Source organism: Euphorbia lathyris, chromosome 2 (genome assembly GCF_963576675.1).
Source record: "Euphorbia lathyris chromosome 2, ddEupLath1.1, whole genome shotgun sequence".
Lineage (NCBI taxonomy): Eukaryota > Viridiplantae > Streptophyta > Magnoliopsida > Malpighiales > Euphorbiaceae > Euphorbia > Euphorbia lathyris.
In genome coordinates, this window is record NC_088911.1 from 29,327,265 (window position 1) to 29,354,055 (window position 26,791).

At 33.7% G+C, this 26,791-nt stretch overlaps 1 protein-coding gene across 1 annotated transcript; it reads left to right on the plus strand.

Moving 5' to 3' along the window:
• Window positions 1–10,553: 10,553 nt before the first annotated feature.
• LOC136217589 (tubulin gamma-1 chain) lies at window positions 10,554–15,897 on the plus strand. The gene is made up of 12 exons (XM_066004179.1): window positions 10,554–10,831; window positions 11,405–11,605; window positions 11,768–11,879; window positions 12,040–12,440; window positions 12,723–12,776; window positions 12,847–12,951; window positions 14,206–14,280; window positions 14,401–14,445; window positions 14,659–14,787; window positions 15,043–15,147; window positions 15,228–15,320; window positions 15,490–15,897. Exons 1-11 carry the CDS (start codon window positions 10,703–10,705, stop codon window positions 15,285–15,287), a joined length of 1,416 nt encoding a protein of 471 aa, XP_065860251.1. The 5' UTR covers window positions 10,554–10,702; the 3' UTR covers window positions 15,288–15,320; window positions 15,490–15,897.
• Window positions 15,898–26,791: the final 10,894 nt, after the last annotated feature.

Below are 26,791 nucleotides of genomic sequence, written 5' to 3' on the forward strand. Positions count from 1 at the left end.
TAGATATTTTTCATATCTTATGAAACCTGCACTCATCTTCTAATTGTTGCAATGAACATATTTTTGTACTATACCCTTATTCGTTATGGTTTAAAATTATTAAATTTAATGTTGTATTGTATTCATTATAACACTTCATTAACTCTAGGTATATATACCAAGATATCAATAATATTTAATATTTTCTTGTTCAACATGGAAATACGTATTTACTTGGCAAGAGAATATTAAATTTTTTGATATTTTTAATATATATTTAATTAATAAAGTGATTTAATGAATAAAATATTTAATATAATTTAAATTATATTCCCTTCAGTTTTAATAAATTGTATTATATAATAAATTTTTGGATGTATAGAAGAGAAAATTTTGTGCTTTATGAGATCAGTCTTCTTAAGACGAATGTTTTGGTAATTGCCGATTGTCTTTCAAGATATAATAAAAATATGAGTCAAATTTTAACTATTTGTGTCGAACAATGACTAAGAAACCAAGAAATAAGACGAAAGGTTCGAAACAGAAGTTCTGATAGCTGAACAAAATTTGGTAGAGAAATTTTTTCAAATGAATTATCTATTTATTTTGAATTAGCTAAAAATCATTCTTATATGCACACTATTTATAGGGGTGAGCATGGAACCGAACAAAGTACTTTCATAAACCAAACCTAAAATTGCTGAGAAATCATAACTGAATTACAGTTTGGTTCAGGTTTTTTCGATTTTAAGCACCTCTAACTGTCGTAATATTTTTTTTCTCAATTAATTCACTTAACAGAAAATTAATTTTACAAAATTAATTCACGTCAATAACAATTAAAATCAGTCTCGTCTCATTAATGGATTTTTCCTTCAAAAAGAAAAAACAATTAAAATCAGTCTAACTACTAAAACATGTTATAAAATTAAGGGAAAAGTACAAAAATAAACATTGCGGTTACACCAGTTTTCGATCACACCATTGTGGTTTAAAAATTTATAAAATTGTACCTTGAAGTTCATTCCGTTAGCAAACACATATCAAATTGACTAACGATGTTAAAAGTAAAGGGAAAGAAGTTAATATGCTCTTTATATTTATTTATTTTATAAATTAACCCCCTTTATTATCTAATTATCACAAACAAACCTCAAAATAAAAAATAAAAACCAATTATACCATCTTTATCATCTCTTTAATTTCTTATTTTTTCTTGTTTCTCTCTCTTCTCTCTTAATTTTTCTCTCTTTAAAATCAATTGATATTTAGGCTCAAGAACTGGTTAAATCCTTAAAGAACTTTCTGGAATTTCAGTTGCTGATGGAACAACTTTTTGGAATTAAGGAACACTAATCAACTAATTTTATTCTTAAACGAGTGATATGTAGATTATCGAAAAGATCCAAAGATCAAAATTAAAAAATATGGACCTGCAGTATAATCATGATCAATTAATTATATGATTTGAAAGAGAGATAACGATGATGAGGAGGAGAGCATTAATTAAGTGAATTAATATATCCAGCCTCAAATTCTCACCCCTATCTCCGTGAAAAGACCGAAATACCCTTTAGACAATTTTTAGAATTCTCAAATCCTCTCAAACAACTTAAACTCTCTTTAATCTAATCCGGACTAATTTATCAATAAAAACATGGATCGGTAAAGGAAAGGGACCTATGATACGTATTTCCGTTTAATTTTGATGTTTTTTGCATCGGATTTTGTTGTTATTCAAAATCAGAATCGGGACATGGGGCGTGTGGAGATCACGTCGTCACCTTTGGTGGGGCGTATGAACATCACGTTGCACAACAGGTGAAGGCGTGATAGCCTCACGCCTCACCACACGTGATGGCATGATATTCATACGCCGTCACCTGTGGTACGGCGTGATGTTCATATGCCCCACCAGAGGTGACGGCGTGATGCCCATACGCCCGTGTGGTGTATGGGCAATTTTTTCTTTTTTTTTTAATTTAGTTGAATTTAATTAAATTTTTGTTATTTTTAATTTGTTTAATTTAGTTTAACTAAATTTTTATATTGTAAATTTAAGGGTAATTAATTTATTAGTCCCTATATTTTGACAAAACACACTGTTTAGTCCCTGTATTTTTAAAAATACATGGTAAGGTCTCTAACCTTTTTCTCAGTGAACTGTTTAGTCCTTCCGTCTGTTTGTTAGATTTTTTTACGGTTTATGACTTCGAAAATGACTAAATTACCCTTTACTATGTACCTTCAAACTTTTGAAGAGGAAATCCAATTTAGAAGAAAAAGCTATTTGTATGGAGAACGAGAAAAAGAACAGATTCAATGCTTACGAATTTGAACGATTAAGAAGAAAATTAAGAAGAAGAACACTCAAAGTTGATTTCAGATGCATTAGAGTTTAAAGGAAAGGAAAATAAAGGAAAAGAAGAACGCAAATCCAAATTGACTAACAGAATCTTCATGAGAGTCTAACTGCAGGGACTAAACAGTTCACCGAGAAAAACGTTAGGGACTAAACAGCTCACCGAGAAAAACGTTAAGGACTTTACCGTGTGTTTTTGAAAATATAGGGACTAAACAGTGTGTTTTGTCAAAATATAGGGACTAATAAATTAATTACTCTAAATTTAATTTGTTTAAGTTTAGTTGTTGTAAATTTTATTTTGTTTAACTAAATTTTTATTTTGTTAATTTTAGTTAATATTTATTCATGAACTTATATTATTGTTACGGGTTTTAATTAAAATTGTATGTTATTTACATGTTTTAATTAAAATTGTGTAGTTTGAACACGTAACAGGTATTTACGGGTGTAATTGAATAGCAGACTAATTTTTTTTTGCCCTCCCGACACGCGGACGTGTGGCTATTACGCCCCTCCGTGAGGTCGGGCGTGTGGCTATCACGCCTCACCGTGTGGTCGGGCGTGATAGCCACACTCCTCACCTGTGGTCGGGCGTGTAGCTATCACGCTCGACCACACGGTGTGGCGTGTGGCCATCACGTCCGACCACACGGTGAGGCGTGATAGCCACACGCCCATATGTTGGGAAGGCAAAAAAAAAGAGGCTTTTTCCATCCAAAACCAATGAAATGGCATTTTTGTCCTTTTCACGTGGCTAGGGGTGGAAATTTGTGGTTAAGTATAACAACACCCTTAATTAATGGAACCAGAAGATTAAACAGTATGAATCGATACTGAAACCCTAGATCTTACACAGAGGTCCATGAACAGCACCGGTGATTTGACTGAATAAGAACAAAAGGAAACCGCTGATTTCCGATCAAAACTTGCTTTTTTTTAATCTCTCAAACACCTACTGTTCATCATTATCCTTACGGACGTTAAGCCTCAGTAAGTTCTTTAAGGGTTTAACCAGTTGTTGAGCCACAATATCATTTGATTTTAGAGAGAGAAATTAAGGGAGAAGAGAGAAAAAAAGAAAAAAAGGAAATTAAAGAAATGAGAAAGATAGTATAATTGATTTTTATTTTTTATTTTGGGGTTTGTTTGTGATAATTAGATAATAAGAGGGGTTAATTTATAAAATAAATAAATATAAAGACCAAATTAACTCTTTTCTCTTTGAATTTTAACACTGCTAGTCAATTTGGTATGTGTTTGCTAACGGAATGAACCTCAAAGTACCATTTTGTAAATTTTTAAACCACAAGAGTGTGATCGAAAACTGGCATAATCATAAAGTTTATTTTCGTACTTTTCCCTAAAATTAATAATAAATATTAATTCTATTAATAAGATTTAATTCTGTAGTAACCGTTTTTAAATTGATAATCATAAAATGGAGTAATGAATAATGGTATAGCAGAAAGTAGTGTTTATTTATAATTGGAAAAGTAAAGTATTAATTTTGATTAGCTAATGAATTCATTGTGGCAGAGATATTTTGGAAATCATGTTTATTATGATATTTTTAAATAAAACTTGAACAGCAAGTGTAGTGTAGGTACACTTTTCTTATTTCCCAAGTAAACATAATGATAGAAGATCGATTAACAAGTGTAAATATCTTTCATGAAAAAAACAGTGTAAATATCTTTGTTAGGTCGGTTCGAAGATTACAAATAAAATGCACTATATATGAACATTCCAGAACAATAAGTGTGGTGTACATACCTATAACCAATGAAACAACAGAAATACTAGACAGGCAAGCACCAACCTGGCACTCCAACATTTAATTAAGAGATCAATTTCAAAATTTATACCTAATATTTTAAAGAAATATAAATTTATTCTTGTTTGAACTCACAACTAAACTATACTCCTTTAATTACATAACAAAAAAATTTAAACAGACTAAGTTTAGTATTATTTGATTCATTATTTAATTATCACATCGAATTTTTTAAATATCAATTTATTTTCTACTAAAGAACGTGCAATACAAATGTATAATGTCAAATACAAGTTGATTAAAAAAACTGTTTAAAACATTTACTATATTATCATAACAGTTAAAAACTTGTAAAAACACAAAACTATAATAATCTCTCTTGGAAGATTTGATATTACAATTGAATAATTGTGAAATCAGTTCGTTAAATTTTTTTTATTAGAAATTAATAAAATAAATTTTGCACTCGACAATACTAAAATTATAATTGCATTATTTTATACACTAAGAGTAAATTTACACTCCAGAATAAATGATAAGGATTAATTTGGAATTTGTCTTATTAACAAGTGTAAAACTTGTTCAGTCAGTTACACTTTTACAAATACGAGATAAGAACCAAATTTAACCCACGTGTTAAGTGAAGTGGAGATTTAATCCTAACATATAAAACAAAAATCTAAAATTTTCAAGCTAGATCAATTTTAGCCTTACATTATTAAAAATTTGAAAACATTTATTTGATTGTTATTTAATTGTCACATCGAACATTAGAAATAAATTTATTAATAAATCACTACCTCTGTCCCATAATATAGGTTATTCTAGAGATTTTCATACGAATTAAGAAATACAATTAATGTTGAGTCAAATTAATAAATTTACATTGGTTAACTTAAAAAATTATCTCCCATGTAACTATTGGGCAATAAACATTGAAATGTTAAAAAACACACAGATCAAGATAAAATATTTAATATTTGGACCAAAAAACCAAACTAAAAATTCTTGGAAAACCAAACTCACTTATATTTTAGTTTTATATGTTTTTATATTAACAATACAGTATGCAAATAAAAGAAAAAGTACGTAAGAAATGAATAATGAACATTCGAAAAGAAAAGAAAAAGAAACAGAAGTGGAATAAGTGGTGTAGGGTGTTACCTTTGTAGAAAGTAAAAATACTAGGCAGGGAAGCAGCAAAGTGGCAGTGTGAACGCTTAATTAAACGGTCATCTGTCATCTGTCTGTCAATCTCAAACTCAATGGTAAAAACATATGAGGAATTAATAAATGCATTATTTGTTAGGTGATCAGTCAGACCCCCTAAACTCCCACTATAAAAGCCCCCCTTGTGTTGTTACACTAATCATTTTCATACAAACAAGAAAGAAAGAAAGAAAATACTAGAAGTCTTTTAATATGGGTTCTTTGGCAACTCCACCTGCAGATTCTGCTTCAAAGATGGGCAACAACGATAATAGGTGTGGGTATTTTCAGATGCCTTTGCACTATCCTAAATACACCAAATCTGAGTACGAAACGATGCCGGAGTGGAGGATTGATTGCTTGCTCAAGGAATACGGTCTGCCTATCGCCGGTGATCTTGATCACAAGAGGAAGTATGCTATGGGAGCTTTTCTTTGGCCTAATTGATTGATTTTACCACCCTTTACTCAGTTAGTATTAATCAATTAATTACAACGATTTTGAGTTATTATTACCTGCTTTTTTCTTATGTTCTTGTAATATTTTGGTAAATTACGGTTTTCTCCACCTCAGTTAGGTCGGTGGTGTGAGGTCTATTTTGTATTTTACATGTTTATTGTTAATCAGTAAATTTACTAATTATACTTACCTATTTCTTCTACTCTCTTTTTTTTTTTTTAATTCTCTTCTGGGGATTTTGTGATGCACAAAATTGTAGTTTGCTTGCCTACAAACCATTTTCGGTAGCCGGCCGGCGAGTGTTGGATTACCTTAATTTCTTCAATCTCCGATCTAAATAAACAAATCTTTAGCCGCCCCGCCCGTCATTATTTGTCTAGCCCCTTGCATATTACTTTTTTGAAAAGCCATATTACTTACTTGAAATAAATATATTTAGCACTTATTTAATTTAGATTCAATACATCAAAAGCCTTAAAAAAAATTAATTTGCTCTAATCTAAGAAGTTAAAAGACCATGCTAAAATTCCCCATTATTTAGCGATTTAAAAAGAATTATAAGAAAAAAATAGTTAAGATGAGATTTATTGTGGCTTGCAATTGATACTTTTTTCTTTCAATTATCGGAATTTTTAATAAAGATGGTGACTTGAAGTGGTGTGGACTATTTACAAAAATAGTGAAATAGAATAGCTAGGTTAAAAAAAAGTGATTCGAGAAATATGTCCTCTAGCTTTAACATTGTTACTAAATTTCTTTTTGTTTTGCTAATATTGAAAATAAAATAAAAAATTATTTTGTCAAAAAAGTCTACATCCCGTGAAGCATAAAAAATGAGTAATCAAATATTTAAAAAGAATATAAAAATAAATCTTACGATTTGGTTGATTCTAAATACGGTCGTGTGATTCAAAACTTGATGGCCTATGCTTTCAATTGTTAACAAACATAGTAAAAAAAAATCTAACATGGTTGAAAAATTTATGACGTGGCATTTTCAGTCAAATGGTCAAAAGAGAAATTTTGTATTTTTCTTTGTTTTATTCTTTATACCCTAGGAATCATTGACTCCTTACTATACATATTTTCTCTCATCTCTTTCTTCAACATTTTACTTACCTACAGAAACCGGTACCACAAAAAAAGACAAAGACGCCCATCGAGCCCTGTTTATCATTTTGTATTGTAGGGATAGAGAATTAAGAGGTGAGTAGCAAATCAATGGAAGAAATAGGGGTAAATTGCATACGTAGTGTAAAATGTTTGCATCATTGCACAGTTTGATGTACTCATGATACGAATTTATGATGATAGAGTTGATTTTGATCTTAAATCAACAAAGAGATTCTCAAGCTAAACTTAAAGGAGCCGTGAAATCCACAATATTCACGAACTAAATCCATAAGAATCAAATATCTTTATTGATAAGAGGAATGGACCCTAATACTTCTCAAAGAGAAAAGTTTTTGATTGATAAAAAAAGTTGCTTTTTACACAGAAATAGATGAATGTATATCATCCTGAAATTTCATAAAAGGGTAAATACATATAACTAAATATATAAAGCTCAAAGGAGTAAAAGAGGTAAGGGTAAAGGGTTGACAATGTTGTAAATAAGGTGGTGACATGAGTTGTAAATAATGGGTGACAAAATTGTAATTAGAAAGAAGCTGGAGTGATGGGCAAAACTAATTTGCAAGGCTCTTTAAAAATTCCACACTGCGTGTGAGTTTGGTTCTGAACTCTCTGATATCTTTTTGAAAAATCCATACCCACACGGTTTGTGGGCTCTGTTTTTCACATAAATGTCATTCTCTTGCTCTGATGTGTTGTCCTTTTGGGTTGGCTTCTTCTACCATTCGTTTTCTCTCATTTAGTCGAATGGATGCATGCATCACTTTATTTTTGCATACTAAAATGTACGAGATGACCTCCCACTACGGTGTACAACAAATAAAAATGATCTGTCAGCCCTGGTCAACCTGTCATATCACCCATTTTTTTTAACTCATCTCTTAAAAAAATGGAACTTATCATCTTCTTCAACCTTATATCTCCATAATTAATTTTTCTCCCCTCCATTTTTGTTTCCAACATCTTCTCTCTCTAACTCTCACTTTCTCTCACACTTTCTCATCTGTCTCTCTCTAACAATTATTTCCATCTGCTGAAGCTAAACGGGTGGTCACCGTTTGACACATTGACATCTCAGTAACTGCACCATCATGCTTACCAGCAAGCCGAACCCTACCAATCAGCTTATCCATTTTTCTGTTGAAAATTTAGTCATATCAATTTTTAAGATGCAGTTTTTAACCGCAACCATCAAAATTTCCTACAATTCTCATAAATAGATTATACACAACTAAATAGCCATAAGTTTTTAACTAAGCAAGAAACTAATAAAAACGTAAATTCAGAAATGGCGTTCAGGTATTACATGCAGTACAATACGATCCTTCATCAACTATATTTTTAAACGAATCGTAACTATGAAACTCTCAAGTTACATATATAGAGACGTTTGTTTTGCTTGTCCAGATAGAATAAACCCTGAATAGATAAATTAAGTGAAATCTCCATTTTAACTCTTAACACTATCACTTTGCAAGGATTTCAAGTCGATTCTCTACAAGAGGCTATGGATATATCTTCCCATGTACCAGGAGTGATGAATGCACAGTCTATTTTTAACTATTCTATAATTACTTTATATGATACCCAATCTCTATCCGAGGCATACTTCGCATATCCGTTGTGTTGGATCCTGCTAGATAATAGAGTCAAAGCATCACATTCCATAAACCATAATCACTAATTAATGATTGTTTGAGTATGGGGATTAGTTACACCTACTAATACATTTGAGATAAGGCAAGTGATACTAGATAGATCCATCCATCCTGTTATCTCAAATCGGATTCCAATCCTAATGAACTCTTTCATTGGATCCATGTAAATATTTAAATATCTACATACCTAAAGCTTATGAGATCAGCTTTCTGTTCATAAACATGGACATTGTTACATGCAAGTCTCTACAATATTATTATGTTAATCCCATAATATAATACTTGGCTTGGATTTATTTAAGTTTATCAGTTAATTAGAATTAATCAGAATCATAAAGTATGGTCTCACTTTATTCTTGTATGAACACTTTATAATTGTTTTTATAAACTATGGTTTACTTTTATTTAACTTGTTTAATTAGATAAAAGATAAATGTCTTATATAGTTAAACTTACTCTATCAAATAAATCAAATAACTTAACAATGAATAATTATCATGAAACAATTGTTTATAGGATGCTAAACCAATAATAATCTAATAAAGTGTTGGAAGTTGATTTGTGACTGAATGGTGGTGTTTTTGGCAAAGCTCTCAAACTCACTGATTTTCTTCTTCCTCTCTCTAAAGCTCTATATTTTAATGAGATAAACCCATCATTCTCTTAACTCCTCAATTTCAGTGTGATGAATCAGAAAGACTGCCTCCCTCTCTATAAATACCTCCTTATTTGTAGTGAAGGATTAGGGCCTAGAACATTGTGTTAAGGATAGATTCAATCTGTAAGAACAAGGTTGACTAGCCCTATTTCTGACCCTCGACAAGGTCGAACAAGTTTATCGTATAAAAGGTACACCAACTATAATTTTTTGAATTTTTAAGAACAAGATTGATCGACCTTGATTGACAGACTCAAAATTTGACTTTCATTTTTCAAGCTTTTATTGTAATGCTCGAAATGGATATTGTTTTCATAAAAAGAAGAAGATGTTTTATAAACTTAACCAAACAATATATTTCATATTATTTGAAGTGAAACGCTAAAAACTATTCCGAAAATGTGAAAAAAAAACACCTCATAAATATAAAAATAAAAGTAACCTTTGACTATTTAACTTTTTCCTTTCATATCATCAATTTCTAACGGTGTTAACGGTTTTAACTGTGTTTACTAACAGTTGAAAACATAGAATGCTCGTTTATTAAGTTTCGAACCACATGACTGCGGACGCGTTTGACATTGCTTTGCCAGATAAAAGCAGCGTTTGGTAAATGCAAAATTGATTTACTTAAAATTTAGGGAAGTTGTTTTTCGACAAAACTATAATTTATAATTTTTGAAGAAAGTAGTTATTACAACTTATTAAGAAAGTTGATATTTCTTAAAAAAAAAAAAAAACTGATATTAATTTTTTTATATATATAAAAATAGTCATATCTTTCAATATAAGCTAATATTATATATTTTTTATTACATGAATTTTTATTATATTTTTATAAAACATTTACCAACCATTTTTTTAATAATACTTTTTGTCATTATGTTTGGCATAGGATTTTTCACATAGACCTTGATGACCATGTGAATTTGACCATTCACCGTTAGATCTAGGCTGATTAAATCTAAGCCTTAGGATGTTTTCAATCTCCACCTTAAAATTTTAATCAATTTAGATTTAATGGTGAATGATAAAATTTACCGTGGTCATTAGGATCAATGTGAACACTACTGTAGGTTTGGCAACAATAATACTAAACTGGCCCGTTTACAAATGGGTCAAACTGCAATGTATTTGCCTATTATTTAACACGCATCGTGAACGTTGAAGGGATATATTTGGGCTATGCAGGCAAATTGAAGGCCCAATCAAGATCAGTGTTAGCAAAGAAAAAGTGGCCCACAAAAGCCCAAATAGGATTCCAAAAGTTAAAAAAAAAAAGATGCATAGTAAAGTTCCCCAGTTTGGTCAGGCCAACCTATCCTATGCTCACTCAATTCACAGTATCTCCAAGTCAAAATTTGCCACATTTTTGAAAAACCCTACGCGCCAGATTCTCGCATTTATCTCTCTCGATCCAAAACCCTAGTTTTCTCGAGACAAAATTATAGAGAAAAAGCGCCAGAATGCCTCGAGAAATTATTACTTTGCAGGTAGGACAATGCGGGAACCAGATCGGTATGGAATTCTGGAAGCAGCTCTGTCTTGAGCATGGTATCAGTAAAGATGGCATTCTCGAGGATTTTGCTACTCAGGTTCATCACTTTCCCACTTCTTATACATTCTGATTCTTACATTTCTAGGTTCTTTTTTTCTCTGTGAAATCTGGTTCAAGCGGCTAATTGAGTGTGCCAGCGCGCGTTTGGACCTTCTGTTTGAGTGCGAGTCAATATAGTTTCCTCCAAGTTATTAACTTGTTCTTTCATTAGATTAGACACGAATTTGGAGTTCTGTGTAATCAACTTTACTTGTAGGTTTATTTGGTTTGACGGTACTACCTCTTAAAGTAATTATTTGAAGTTGTGTTAGTAAATTTTGATATTTTCGAGTTGAAAATGATGACATGGCCAATTTTGTACTTTAAAACGATGTATTCACTGAGATAAGTGGAGTTCAAGGACAGTTGTTGATGAGCTTGCTTTAGGATGCTTTCAAGAATTTTTTTTTTTTTTCCTTCAAATGTCTAGATTTTTTTGATAGCTTTAAATGTGTATGAGAATTACTTTTGCTGGAGTTATGGGTGCAGCAAAAACAACAGTTACTAGTCTCTATTTTACTTCTGATCCAAGGATCAAGTTCGTCTAATCTTTAAATTGGTGATGCTGTAGGGAGGTGACAGGAAAGATGTGTTCTTTTACCAGGCTGATGATCAACATTATATACCAAGAGCTTTACTGATAGATTTGGAGCCTAGGGTAATCAATGGTATTCAAAACAGCGAGTACCGAAATCTATACAATCATGAGAACATCTTTGTTTCTGATCATGGTGGTGGCGCTGGAAATAACTGGGCAAGTGGATACCATCAGGTTTGTTGCTTAGCAGTTCCTGCTATATGAGAAGTTCAATATAATTATTTGGTATCTTGAGTTGAAAGGTTTTGGTTTTCTCAGAAATTTGGTTCGGAGATGCTACTGTGATTGAGTAAATTTTGGTTATCATTTGGTGTTTGTATTGTTCATGGTGATCAGGGAAAGGGGGTAGAAGAGGACATAATGGACATGATTGATAGAGAAGCTGATGGAAGTGATAGTCTTGAGGGTTTTGTTTTGTGCCATTCAATTGCTGGAGGAACAGGCTCAGGTTCATTTTGATGATATATTTACTTTCTTTAGTATGGATTTGAAATCCTGTCCATTTTGCTGCAAAAGCTACACTATAAACTAATTCCACTAGTAATGTACAAGGAATGAAATCAATCATATGCCTATGATTTGTTGACATTCCTCCTTTTATATTGAAGGTATGGGTTCATATCTATTGGAGACTCTGAATGATCGCTATAGCAAAAAGCTGGTTCAGACATATAGTGTGTTTCCTAATCAAATGGAAACAAGCGATGTGGTGGTCCAGCCTTACAACTCACTTTTAACACTCAAGAGACTGACACTAAATGCTGACTGTGTTGTTGTTCTTGATAACACTGCACTCAATAGAATTGCTGTCGAACGCCTACATTTGACAAATCCTACTTTTGCTCAAACTAACTCTTTGGTATCTACTGTGATGTCTGCCAGTACAACGACATTGCGGTATCCTGGATACATGAACAATGACTTGGTTGGTCTTCTTGCATCATTAATTCCAACCCCAAGATGCCATTTTCTTATGACAGGATATACACCACTTACAGTGGAGCGCCAGGTGCCATACTACTCCATGTCATTTTCTAATATCTAACTCCTTTTGTGATAATTTCACCATTCCCTGTTGTTTAACTAATGGATAAGTTTTAGGAAGCAATACTTAGAATCTTGAAAGGCATGGTTTCTGCAAACCTTGTTCTAGGATTTTCTCAAATGTGATAATTGGCTTCCTGTCATAATATTGATTATTTTAATTTCTTGAATGGTTTGATTTAGTACCTATGTAATTGTGCTCATAATATGGAAGTCTGATGCAAATATATCTCTGGGTTCTTGGTAGGCCAATGTGATTCGTAAAACTACTGTGCTGGATGTGATGAGAAGACTTTTGCAGGTGAGAATTTAATTTGTAGTTATTTGCAAGAAATGGACAGTTTAAGTATTTCGTTGGTTCTTTTCTGCAGACAAAGAATATTATGGTTTCCTCTTATGCGCGGACAAAAGAAGCTAGCCAAGCGAAGTACATCTCAATATTGAATATCATTCAAGGAGAAGTAGATCCTACTCAGGTAATAATCTTAAGCTGTTCATAACCTACTGTCAACTTCGCTGGAAGTTTTGCATGAACTGGGAAGTTACCCATTTTATTATTATTTTCACTCTTCTTTTTCTAGTGATCCATAACTGTTATTGCATTCTCATCCATCCATTTCAAAGATGGCTGTCAGCTTCGAAATGATGGCTGTAAGCTTTGAAAGAGATTTCATGAATCGGATAAAGTTTTTGTGCTTGCTTAGACTTTTCAAATTGTTGGGTTTGGTCATGACTCTCATAGTAAATATGCTAATAGAAATGTCACTTGTACCTAAGGTTATGTGTTCTATTATATCCAATGACATTACTCAATTTTCTGTTGCATAAAATTGGAGAAACTCGACCCCTTAGCTGGCTGAAACCTCCCACCCCATCCCAGTTAGCATAAAAAATATTGGGCTTCTTGAAATGCTACATATTATGAAGTTACAGTTTTTTTCTATTGTCATTCTCTCTTTATGGGGATAAGTTAATCTTGCTTTTATTTTATCTCATTCCATTTGTCTCAACTGTTTGGAATTTATAAAAACGATCACAGCACCAAATTCCTCTTCCAGGACACAACGGCAAAACGCGGAAATAAAACACGGAATACAGGAAATAAACAAACAAGAAAGAACACAATAATTTTTTACAAGGTTCACCACAAAACAGTGGCTAATCCTTGGAGCTACTGCAAGAAGCCCTTTGCGCTATAGGAGAATGGAGTACAAGTATTACAACACTCAATCACTCACTCACTACCCAAAACCCAAGTACACCCTACTTAGTTTTGATCACACACAATTTGCACAAGTGTGCAGAGTGAGAATTCTAGTAATAATTCTAGCCAAAACACTCAAGCTTTCTACAACTTATTTTCTCCAGAAATATGGAGCCTCTATTAATAGGAAACAAATAACCATACCAAAGGGTGTGTGATGCTTCGTAAACTCCACCTTCAATTAATAAGGTTGTAGAGATCAAGATAACCTTTTTAACTTCTTGACTAGGTTCAAAACATAACCCTTCATCTTCTTGACATAATGGCTTCATTTAATATGCACATAAAAACATGCATGCTCCCATTTCCAACATCACCTAATATCATTGCTCTTACATTTCACTTTGTAGAACAAAAGAGGTGAACAGCTAGTAGATATCTTGTAATTTTAAACTTAATGTGCACGACTTATTACTATTTCTTATGAATAATTTTGATAATGCTGCTTTGAACAATCTTTTATTAGGTGCATGAAAGTTTGCAGAGGATTCGTGAAAGGAAGCTTGTAAACTTTATAGAATGGGGCCCTGCTAGCATACAGGTTTTACTATGCAATGAGAAAGCAACTAAAATCTTTTCGATATTATGTGTATCATTTGCTCTTAATGTAGTAGGACATTTACTTTTCTGGTTGCGGTGGTTTATTCATTTATTTTTGTAGGTTGCTTTGTCAAGGAAGTCTCCATATGTCCAAACTGCACATAGGGTATGACCCAATCTTTGTTTTTTCCTTTCTAATTGGCCATACGTTTCGTCCTTGGGATTATGGTTAACACTTTTCTAATAACTTAAGGATTTTGAGTTAATTGTGTAATTTGATCTTTGTGGCAACTTAAAGTTTTTTCAATACTGTCGTATTTAATTTTCTATTTAATTCGAAATTTGGCGAGAAATAAACTTATGCAAGCTGCATTTGTAGGTAAGCGGACTCATGCTTGCAAGCCACACTAGCATCCGACACCTCTTCAGCAAATGTTTAAGCCAATATGAGAAACTGAGAAAGAAACAAGCTTTTCTTGACAATTATCGGAAATTTCCAATGTTTGCTGTAAGTGACTTAATCACGATTATGATGCATTTCAAGTCTTGGTGTTGGCCATGGATATTTACTCAATACACTGGTCTGCTCAATGTTCTTTTCCATCATAAACACTGAAACTTTATTTTGGAGAAAGCTTCCAAGCAATTAACTACGTTCTCCATGATTCTTTTTCACCATTTTGTTCAACAGTTTTGAAAATGTAGTAATAGTACTTCCATTGCTGTGACTTGAGCTATCTGATGCGATGTTAAATTTGATCAGGACAATGACCTCTCCGAATTTGATGAATCAAGAGACATAATTGAGAGTTTGGTTGATGAGTATAAAGCTTGTGAATCCCCAGATTACATAAAATGGGGAATGGAGGTAATGCCCTATTCTTCCATGGTCCTAACACTTAATATTTCTCTTATGCTGAATACTGAGAACCTTGTGTTTTAATGCAGGACCCTGACCAACTTCTAACTGGAGAAGGCAATGCTAGTGGAACTGTGGATCCAAAATGAACAGTTTGAACATGTCAAGTAACCCATTTCAAGGTAATCAGTCTATCCTCATTTTTAGCATTTTTATTTAGATTTGAGTTTTTTTTTTTTATCCTGAATAGGGATTTGAGTTTGTAGGATATTGAAATTAAAATGTTAAACAGATTCATTGATTGATGCACTCAAGGAGTAGATTGTTTTGTTCAAACTTGTTCATTTGCAGGAGATTGTTATTGTGCTAAAATGCACATTGAAGAGTGGATGTAAATAGAAGTAGACAGATAATGTGAGTTTTGTGGGCAGCTAATGGTTTGGCGTTTGATTTTTGTGAAGCTTCCTCAATTTGGAGATACAGAATCTCATTGTATCAGGTGTTCCTCTCCTCAGAGTTGTTTGATGTCTGATTGGGTTCCTGATTTTTAGGGAATAGAGGATCTCATAGATGCTCTCTCTCTCTCTCTCTCTCTCTCTCTCTCTGCAATTTGTAATTTAATGAGTGAAAATATAGTTTTTATTTTTATATATATTTCACCTAATACTTTGCATCATAACATGTGCAGCATGTTATGTGGTCCAATCCATGTTCTGTTGCCATGGTCCAATGCCCTTCTTATAAATTATTCTTCCATTATTTTTAGTATTATCAGTTACTTTTGCTACCTAATTTCGTGGTTTTGTAGTGGCCATCTACTTGTCCCTAGAAATTAGGGTCTTAATTATGTGGAGGGCCGGCTTGAGATTGTGCACGACGGTACATGGCTTTCAAATAGTAGGGGTGCTTTAAAGATTCGTCTGATATTGATAATTAAGATTGTTTCAAGAGTTAAAAAAAATTCACTATCTATCTACCGAAAGAGAAAAAAAAAAAAATACAATTGAGATATGTAGTTTAAACGATTTGATTATATTTATTATTGATAAGATATTATTGATTATATTGTTGCTGTAGCATTTCAAGAAATGAGTGTTTTAAAATTAAAGTTACTTAAGATCATACATGTCAATACAAAATGGATTAACTTTATTTTGAATGGAAATGAGTTACCGAGCTCAATTCATTAATTTTATTTTAGTAAAATAAATGGATTTTTTTATTATTATTAATATGATTTGTTTGAAGATATTGTTATTATGAATATCCAATTAGTGAATTTTGCTTCAAAAATTGTAAGTATACTTGATTTTTTTTTAATCAAATTCTAAAATATTATAATTTTTGTTTATTGACACTTTTGTTAAGTTTCGTACAGGGGACTGTTTCAGAATTATGTGGAATGTTTCATGCCTATACAGAAATTTTAAAATATACGCTCTTTAATATGATGTGTTATAATATGTTCACTCCTATAGATAAGGAAATATATATAAATTGGATTAATAAGTAATGCTTATCAAATTGGTTCAGGTATTAGATTTAGAGGGGGATTTATTTGAGCTTTGTGGAGAAGCGTTTAATGTTTCACTCCAAACTACAGCATATAACATTTGTAGTTATTTGCCATTGATAAAATTATCTTTTTTATTTGGCTTAATACATCATTTGTCCCCTGAACTTGTCCAAAAAGGTTGATTGGCCCTCTGAACTTTCAAAGTGTTCCGATAGCCTCCTGAACTTGTATAAAATGTTCAGTTAGCCCATTGAACTTGCGTAAATTGTAATCAATTGATCACTCGGTCGTAAAAAAGTAAGTTAAATGCGGAAGATGTATTATACGCATCTTAAAATGTTATTACATAATTAAAAAATAAATTAAAAATGAAGTTATTGCTTGCTCAACTATACAACTTGTCCTCTCTAATATTAGAACCATATACTTCGATTTTGGTCGTTTTACTTTTTAAAAGACTCGTACAATACATCTTCCACATTTAACTTACTTTTTTGCAACCGAGTGATCAATTGATTACATTTTGCACAAGTTCAAGGGGCTAACTGAACATTTTATGCAAGTTCAGGGGGCTACCATGACACTTTAAAAGTACAGGGGTCAATCAAACTTTTTGAACAAGTTTAGGAGGCAAATGATGTATTAAGCCTTTTTATTTTTACAAAATGTGTTTCTTGTTTAACATTATTTCTATTTCTATAACATCATTACTGAAAGAACATTGTTCAATAATTTTTTTTTTTATTTAAATTATTTTTATTAATTTGTGTAATAAATTTTTTATTTTATAATTTATTTGTAAATTAATTTAAAATATGTTCATATTAGACATTTAAAAAAAAAAAACAACAATAGTTCAATATAATTTTACTAAACATTAATAATTAAAGAACTAATAACAAAGCTAACCGCAAATAGATTATAGCCATATGCAACAGCTATTAGCTAACAACTGAACCAGACAGACCCTTAGAAGGATCTACATGGACTAGCTGTTCAACTAAGAATCACTTTCAAGGCATTAAGATATAATTTCTTTTTTACTACAAATTACTATTAATTTCCTACTATATCTCTTTAAAATTACTAAGTTCAGATTAAATTAAATGTTTTTCTTATCAATTATTTATTAGATAAGTGTATATTTGAAAATTCTTAGTAAAATTTAATGTTTTCTTTTTCTGTTTGATTGTATTTGTGCCTATACTTATAGATGGAGGGTATTTCATTACATTTTTTTATACAAGCCATTTTTTTTATGAGGATCAAGAAAGCATTAGTTAGACTATTTAATACTTAAAAAAATATACTTCCCATGATAAAATTCTATTTATTCTTCTTATTGTTTCCGTTAATACTACTTAGGGTCCGTTTAGCTACTTGCTGGTTGTTGTTCCTGTTTGTTGTTGCTTTTGGAAAAGGCTGCTTTTCATAAAAGCAGAGATTCTCTGCTTTTGTAAAAAGCTACTTTCAGCAGTAAAAGGCAAACAGGAAGAGTCTAACCAAACACCTAAAACGCTGCCTTTCAAAGTGAAAAGGCAAACAGGAGGTGAAAAGTAGGTAAACAAACACCATCTTACGGCAATTAAGAGAAAGAAAAATTGAGAATTTTTTTTTATCAAAATGTATAGATACTACTATAAATTAACAAAATTGAAATCGATAAATTTTAAACTATAATTAAAAATACAAGAAGCTTATAAGGGTTAATTATGAAAGAGCGACAAAAATTGAAACATTAATTTTTTTTACAGGTAAAATTGATATTTAATCCTTTATTATTCATACTCAAAATGTGTGCCGTGGTTAGAGATGGCAACGGGTAGCATACCTGCGGGTACCCAACACTATCCGACCCTAATGTGACTACATGTACCCTGTATAAAAGGGTATGAGATGGGTACGGGATCAAAACCATTACCCATTAAGGTAATGGGACGGGTATGGGAATACTCCTAGGGTACCTGTTACCCGTCATAATTTTTTTATATATTAATAAATATAATTGTTTTTTAGATGTAAGACGTGAGATTTGAACTCCAATATTTTGTTTTTTAACCATTTAGTGATACCACTAAGCTATTTTATTCTTATTAATTAATGTTCAATTTGTTGAATTTTTATATAGATGATTTATTAAATTTATACTTTGTTAAATTTGTAATATTTTTGTTTTATTTATTGATTATTAACGGGTAAGGGTACCAACGGGTACCACGAATTAAATGGAACGGGTATGGAATGCAAAAAGTATACCCGTTAGGATAATGGGACTGGTACGGATAATTAAAAATAAAAGGGTAAGAGTTTGTGATTGACATTATCCACGGGTACCCTACCCGTTGCCATCCCTAATCGTGGTGGTGGGGTTATTTTTAATGTCATTATTATTTATCTTTTTAAATAAAAAAAAATTAAGAATCATTTTCATGATGCATTTTTTTTTTAAAAGATCATGGAAAAATTATTGAATTAATGCATTGAATCATTTTTTTATGATAGAAAATTATGAATCATTTTAAAAACATGTTACGTAGGTTGGTTTCTTCATAGCCTAGTTGGAAACTGTCCATTTGTTTACTTAAAGATTAGGTTTAATACATCGTTTTGTTTTCTGAACTTGTACAGAAAAAAATTTGATTGTCTCTTTGAATTTTTAAAGTGCCTCAATAGTCCCTTCAACTTGCATAAAATATTCAGTTAGCCCCTTGAACTTACATAAAAATGTAAGCAATTGATCACTCGATTGCAAAAAAAAAAAGTAAATTATGCGGAAGATGTATTCCACGCATCTTAGAATGTTATTACATAATTTAAAAATAGATTAAAAAATGAAGTTATTACTTGTTCAACTATAAAACTGGTTTTTGCTAATATTAAAACCGTATACTCCCTTGGTCGTTTTACTTTTTTTAAAGCGCGTGTAATATATCTTCCGTATTTAACTTACTTTTTTTTACAACCGAGCGATCAATTGATTACATTTTGCACAAGTTCAATGGGCTAACTGAATATTTTATGCAAATTGAGAAGACTATCGGAACACTTTGAAAATTTAAGGGCCAATCGAGCTTTTTAAACAAATTTACGGAAAAATGATGTATCAAGCCTAAAGATTATTATTATTTATTATTATTTGTTGCATTATGAGCAGAGTACAACCAATGTGCATTATTGCCAAATAGGCATTCTATTAATAAACATAATCTTACCTTTCCAAAAAGAAAAAATGAATCAATTTATCTTTTGGCTTAATAAAATGCCCCTTTTTTTAATAAATGGACAAAGAAGATATTTGCATATCTAATTGGTATGATACGGAGAAACGAAAAATAAATAAATCTGGTTTAGATGATTAATTGAATTTGAAAGAATCTCCGTCCCGTTGCAATTGAAGCTTGAATAACGGATGAAAATAGCCGTTAAGTCCGTTGCAAGAAAGACATGGGGAGTCAGCGACAACTATGCTGACAGCCTGTAACAGAAAAGAATGACCATCACTACTACCACTTCACATGCCATAGCCATTTTGCTTTTGCACTAACAAATTTTCAAAATCATTATATTACTATTGTCCGTTTTCTTCTCATTTTCATTGATTTTTTTCAATCCAAGCACTGAAATTAGGTATGTAAACGAGGCGGGACGGGGAATGCATTTTCCATCCCCGTCCTCGACTAGTTGGGGATTCACTATCCCCATTCCCACGAGCTAAATGGAGACAAACTGATCCTCACCCAGGTCCCGTGGGGGATCCCCTCCCCACGGGATCCTCATTACCCATTTACAGATCTTCCAAAAATGTTATTCACATTCCCTATTCACCGCGGAGAATGACCGCTTGTGTTTAAAAAATCAGTAAAGGAAAAAACGTTTAAGAAACAGTGGCTAATAATACCAAACAACCATTCTCAAATAAAAAAAAACTAAAAATTGAAAACAACCAATCACCTAATTAAAATGTATTTAAAATCATCCAAAAAAATCAATTATCACGGAGAATAATCAGGGATCCCATTAGGGATTAACGGGGTGGGGACGAGGATTCCCACGGGACGGGGATACCTTTCCCCATCCCCGTCACGGGGAAAAAAATATCCTTATCCCCATCCCATGGGGATCCTTATCAGGGATTCCCCGTTCCCGTCGGATTGGTCACCGATGGGGACGGAAAATTCCCGCACCATTTACATCCCTAGCTAAAATAAATATATTACTACTCTCTTTTTCAATAAAGCTATTTTTTAAAAAATATGGAAGACAGCTCGGAGAAAATAAAAGGAAACTAAGTTATTTCTATTCTTCTAGTAGACTATTCGAGTCGACCTCTCTCAAGAATAGTCTGGAGGCCTACAGTAGACACATCACACTCATGATAACCTATTAAACAACGTTCTATGAAATTTATCATCCAGTCAGCAGTCTAGTTCCCTTCACGATATATATGAACCATCTTTACTTTCCAATCTATTTCCCTAAGTCGTTGACACTTCTGAATCAGTCATGCTTGAGGGTGATGATTGCTCACCTCTACATCTAGAATGTTAATTACGTGCTGAGAATCATTTTCAATCACAACCCGAGGATAACCTTTCTCTAACCTTTCTCATAGACCATAGTCAGTCCATAGAACACACTCCATAACTCAGCTAAAAAAGTTGTGCATATTCCCAAGTTGACGGCAAATCCGTCTTCCCACCTCCCACGTTTGTCTCATATGATTCCCCCGACAGATGCAGTTCTCATATTTTCTTTGCTAGCCCCATCCATGTTTATTTTTACCCAGTACTCTTCCGAAGGGTGCTATCGGATCCACTTATCCACCCACTGAGCAACTCTTTCAGGATGGAGAAAATATGAAGCTTTATCAAGCTCTTGAGCTCGAGCTATAACAAATTCAGCCTTTCCTCCTCGCATCTCTTCCTCTCCAAATATACTCTGGTTGAGCCATCTCCAAATCCACCAAGCTGCAAATACGAAAACCATTTGCCAAGCCACTCCCCTTATCTGCCTTTCTTCCTTCAAATTCTGATTCAACCAGTCATGTGGTCCTAGGCAGAAGAAGTGTTGCACCGCTTGCCTCAAGAGTAACTCTAACCAAACATTCTGAGCTTGAGGGCAATCCCGCAACACATGTAAGATTGTTTCCATCGCACCATAATCCAGGCAAATCCCTAAATCCATTAAACGCCTTTGAAGATGAAACACATTCGTCATTATGTTATCGTGCTGGAATGGCCATAAAAAGCATGAATCCTTTTAGGGGATTTCAACTTCCAAATAACATTTCATTTCGTATATTATAAGAACCAAATCTGACTGTATATTTATCAGAAGTCGAGTTCCACTAGCACTAACTATCATTACAGTTTGAGTCCGTGATAATTCCTTACGATGCAATTTGAAGCAGAACATATTATGGAAGTAAGAGCTTAAATATCGACCAACCCCACGCCTCATCAATCCAAAAATTAGTAACATTTTTAAGCAACTCTTCCAAAATCGTGGCAGTGACCAGTTCTTCAAGCCGCTGATCTCCACACCAGAGGTTCGACCAATAATTTATCGATCCTCCATTTCTCGCCACTCTTCCAATTCCTTGCCGAATTACTTGAATCCCAACAATAATTCCACACCAGATAGCAGATGTTGAGGGTCGTGCAGTTGGATAACCAGGTTCTCGGAAATTAGAGCAATATTTGGCTTTCACTACTTGAGCTTATAAGCGCGGTGGATCAGTCAGCACCGTCCAAGTTATATTTTGCAATCATTGCAATATTGAAATCCCCGGTCTTCTGTATGCCTAAACCTCCATAATATTTAGGACTATAAACCTTCTCCCAGTTAATTAAATGAACTTTCTTCTACTCCTAAGATGACCCCCAGAGGAAATCTCGATTATATTTATCTAGTTTATTACAAATTGCCACGGGTATGATGACAGTTTGCATAGCATAGGATGGTACAAAGGAGGTAACCGATTTGATCAGAGTGATTCGGCCTACAAAGGAAAAAGATCGCCCCTTCCCGCTAGCCATACGGTTTTGAACTTTCTCCACCAAGCTTTTGTACGTATCTCTATTAACCTGCTAATGCAGTAGAGGCATACCTAAATAGACACCCAGATCTTCTGTCCAAGGAAAACCAATATTATTACAAATACTATTGCGTGTGTCGATAGGGACTTTAGTAGAAAAGAAAACTTTAGACTTTGCCAAACTCACTCTCTGGCCCAAGCAATCACCAAAATACTGAATGATATTTGTAATAATGGTTGCTTGCGCAACAGAAGCTTCTGCAAACAACACAACGTCATCTACAAAGAACATATGAGATAAAAGAGGGCCACTACAGGATAATTTAACCGGCTTCCAACTTTTACAAAGAACCGCATCTTCAATCATATGACTCAATCTTTCCAAACAAAGCACAAATAAGTACAGTGATAGTGGGTCACCTTGGCGGAGGCCTCTTGATGGCGTGAAACCAAGCAATTTGTCACCATTCCACAAGACGTGCCAGCAACATATTTCATAATCAATTCATTCCAATTTTGCTCCATCCCGACCAGCTTTAGAGTTTCCCTTAGGAACTACCAACTTATTCTATCATAAGCCTTTTGAAGGTCAAGCTTTAGGATCATGCCCACCTTTCGACCTTTCTTCTTATTGAACGAATGAATAGTCTCCTGAACCAGAATAATATTATCAGAGATGCAGCATCCAGGGATAAAGCTGTTTTGAGAGGGCTAATCACAATATTTAATAGAGGCTTAATTCGGTTCACAATACACTTTGTGATAATTTTATAGAGCATATTGCATAGGCTGATGGGACAGAACTGAGAAGCATACTCAGGACTAGCAATTTTTGGAATGAAAGTAATCAATGTTTCAGTCAGACTAGGATCAAAAGTCCCCATTTTAAGAGCTTGCAAAACAAGAGCACTTACTTGATGACCAACTTTATCCCAAAGGCGTTGATAGAAGCCAACCTGATATCCATTCGATCTAGGAGCCTTATTAGGGGTCATACTGAACAATGCAAGTTTAACCTTTTTGTGGATAAAAAAGACGTTATCTTGACCCTAAGTCTGTCAGAAATAACCGGGAAAGAGGATAAAGTATGTAAGCTGCCTCGATAAGGAATCTCATCAAAGCTCATTACAAATAAGGATAAAATCTATGAATTATCTCAGGCGTCCCCTTAATACATTCATAGTACTTAAATGTTCATCTCCACCCAAGGAGTCTTCATGGGTATTTATGACCATAGGTTATCACAACCCAAAATATCATCAATTTCACAATGGCCTCTACCAGAATATTTCTCTAGTGATCACGACCTTTTTTTTGCATTAATTTGTAACCACAATGTTTGCTCAATCTCATCACGTGACCATCTATGGATCAGATGACGATTTCGTAATATTTTCCCACTACCTTATTTGGTCAATGAATATTCCGTAATTTTATCCCCACAAGGTCTTGTATGGCCAAAGAATTATTCCACTGGGTTGTTCTCACCTGATATTTGCAATTATCTGATGTTTACCTTTTGCCACGATAGACGAGGCCAATATATCTATTGATACCCATAATTTTCCGCATAAGGGTCTATTTCCGTTCGATGGACAATGTCCATGTAATGCCAGAGTAACTCGATAATGAGTTTTCCTCAACTTTTGAGAAGGCAGACACAATTTTCTACTAAATCCTGATAGGGTGGAATTCAGTTTATACTTTGATAGTCCTACATCACCACAAGAATTCAACAGTCCATTCATGTGATCCTTCACCCACGTCTCTGTCTTCCGCCTGAATTTTCTTGGCTCATGGAAGAGACCAAGCAATGTCTAACTGAATTAGAATGATTAAAGCGCAAACTATGCCTCAATAATTTGGTTGTGATAACCATCAATCTGATAGATCATCTCTATGCTACTTCATATGAGGGTCAAATTCTGACTATCAACTACGAATTCTCCCCCCTAAAGGGATTTAATCATGTAGAATTCCATCGCCTACACCCGTAAAGGAGTATGTATGCACTTTCTAGCATTCGCATACATTAGCAATCTCAGTTTTGCTATTTTCGCACTTCCACACACTGGGTAAAGTCTCGCAATAATTGCCCTAGTAAACCACGAGCTTTAATGAAACCGAGAAGCATCATAAAATATTTTTGGGAAAAGCATCGTAAATTCCCATCCGTCAATTCGTTGGGGGAAATTTAGGATCTTTAGTATCGCTAGCCCACATCTCGAAGGACTTGCTTAGTTAAAGCACTGGTTGCTCACACCACGAATAACTCAATTAGTTAAAGCAACATTGGCTCACACCACGAAGAACTCGATTAGTTAAAGCACTATTGGCTCACACTACGAAAAACTCACTCAGTTAAAGCTTGCATATGCACACATTTAATTAAAGCTTACTCACCCACCTTGCAAAGGTATTACTTAGTTAAAAGACCACTGCATACTTTGTAAGGCCTTTGCTTAGTTTAGGCTCTGATACCAAATGTGATGGGGCTAGATCTGAGCCAGACCAAAACCCCATATGACGCCTCAACTTCTCCCAAGTCTTGACCAGCCAACTCCTACCGAAGTGGTCTATCCCCTTTAAGTGTCCCATCAATGTGTCTGTTGGTATTCCATTCCAGAGGGTCTCCCTGTGGTTAAACCTTGCGCTAGAATGGGCATGCACTATGGGCTCGGCGGCCCCATAATGTCCATAGAGTTCCCCTCTATGGACACATCCGCTCCCTTCATGAATGATGTATGCCCGATTCTCATGTTCCTAATGGACGAGGATGGATCGCTTAAGCTAGTTCCGACTATTGACCCGGGAGGTGGTGGAGATCCAATGCCAGGATAGTCTATGTCCCCTATCGTGTTCCTTATACTAACTCCGCCTCTATAATCAACATATGTTGATATGTCCCATTCGTCACTCCATGTTGAAGCCTTCTCGTAGCTTTGCCAATGCTTGGGGTTGAGTTTGCATATGGCCAAACTCCCCCCTTAAATGTGGGTGGTGGTATTCAAAAGGGATGATACCTTCAGTGATAAAGGCTAGACCCTTGATCCCTTGACCTCCATTGGGTTTCATCATAGTAGGAGTCGATGGATAGGTCTCTCTTTCGTGGCAAAGTGCAGACCGTGTGGTGTCCGATAGGATAGAAAATGAGATCTTGTTTGTTTGCATGTTTGTTTGATTTCTTTGTGTCCTTTAACTCTACCATGACAACTTCCATTTCTGTCGCATTTTTACCATGAGATTGGTCATCGACTCCTGGACTGAAATAGATGATCTTATTTGTTTTTACATCCATGAACCTCGTTGGTCATGATCCAAAGAGGCCTAACAAGCCTCTATTTGTTGACCTAGTGCCAGGGTAATCGGGAGAGGATATATGATGTTGTCACTTGCGTCCACTAGGCACCTATATATTCCTTATTGGCCGAGCTGATATCGAGGGAATGTAAGAGGCTAGTGAAATTTTGAAGCTGTTTAGCGAGACCATGGCGTAAATCTGTTCAGTTCTACGTTCATCGCACCAATTTGATGTAAGAGAATCTGAATAAAAAAAAGTGGTCAAAGAGCGTCGGGAATCAGCGACTCGCTCTGATGCCTAAGTCAGTGATGAGAAATCATACTGAATGTTACCACAATTAATTGGAGAGATCAATAAATGTTACCATAATTATACATGTCATCCCATTAATCATGACGCTGAAAGCGGGTACAAATATGTTAGACAACAAGACCTCTTTTAATACGTACACGTGGCTTCGACGACTATTATTAAAGAAGGGAGTATCAACAACAATTTTAAAGATTTGTGTCATTTAGTGTTATTTCCGAGTTACGAGATCGACACTAACTACCTAACAATTTGTGTACCAATCTTGTGTCAATAAAAAAATGACACATTATCTAATAAACTAAACTTAACAATAAAATTGTATGTAAATTTTGTATTGTATAATCGGATCGTGTGTAATTTTATCCCGTCTAATTTATATTTTATATGCATATAATAACTTAGTTTTGGTTTATTATGAAAAAAGAAAAAAAGAAGGTGGACCCAACACCACATAGAGAGCGAATACAAATGACGAGTGTTTGGCTCT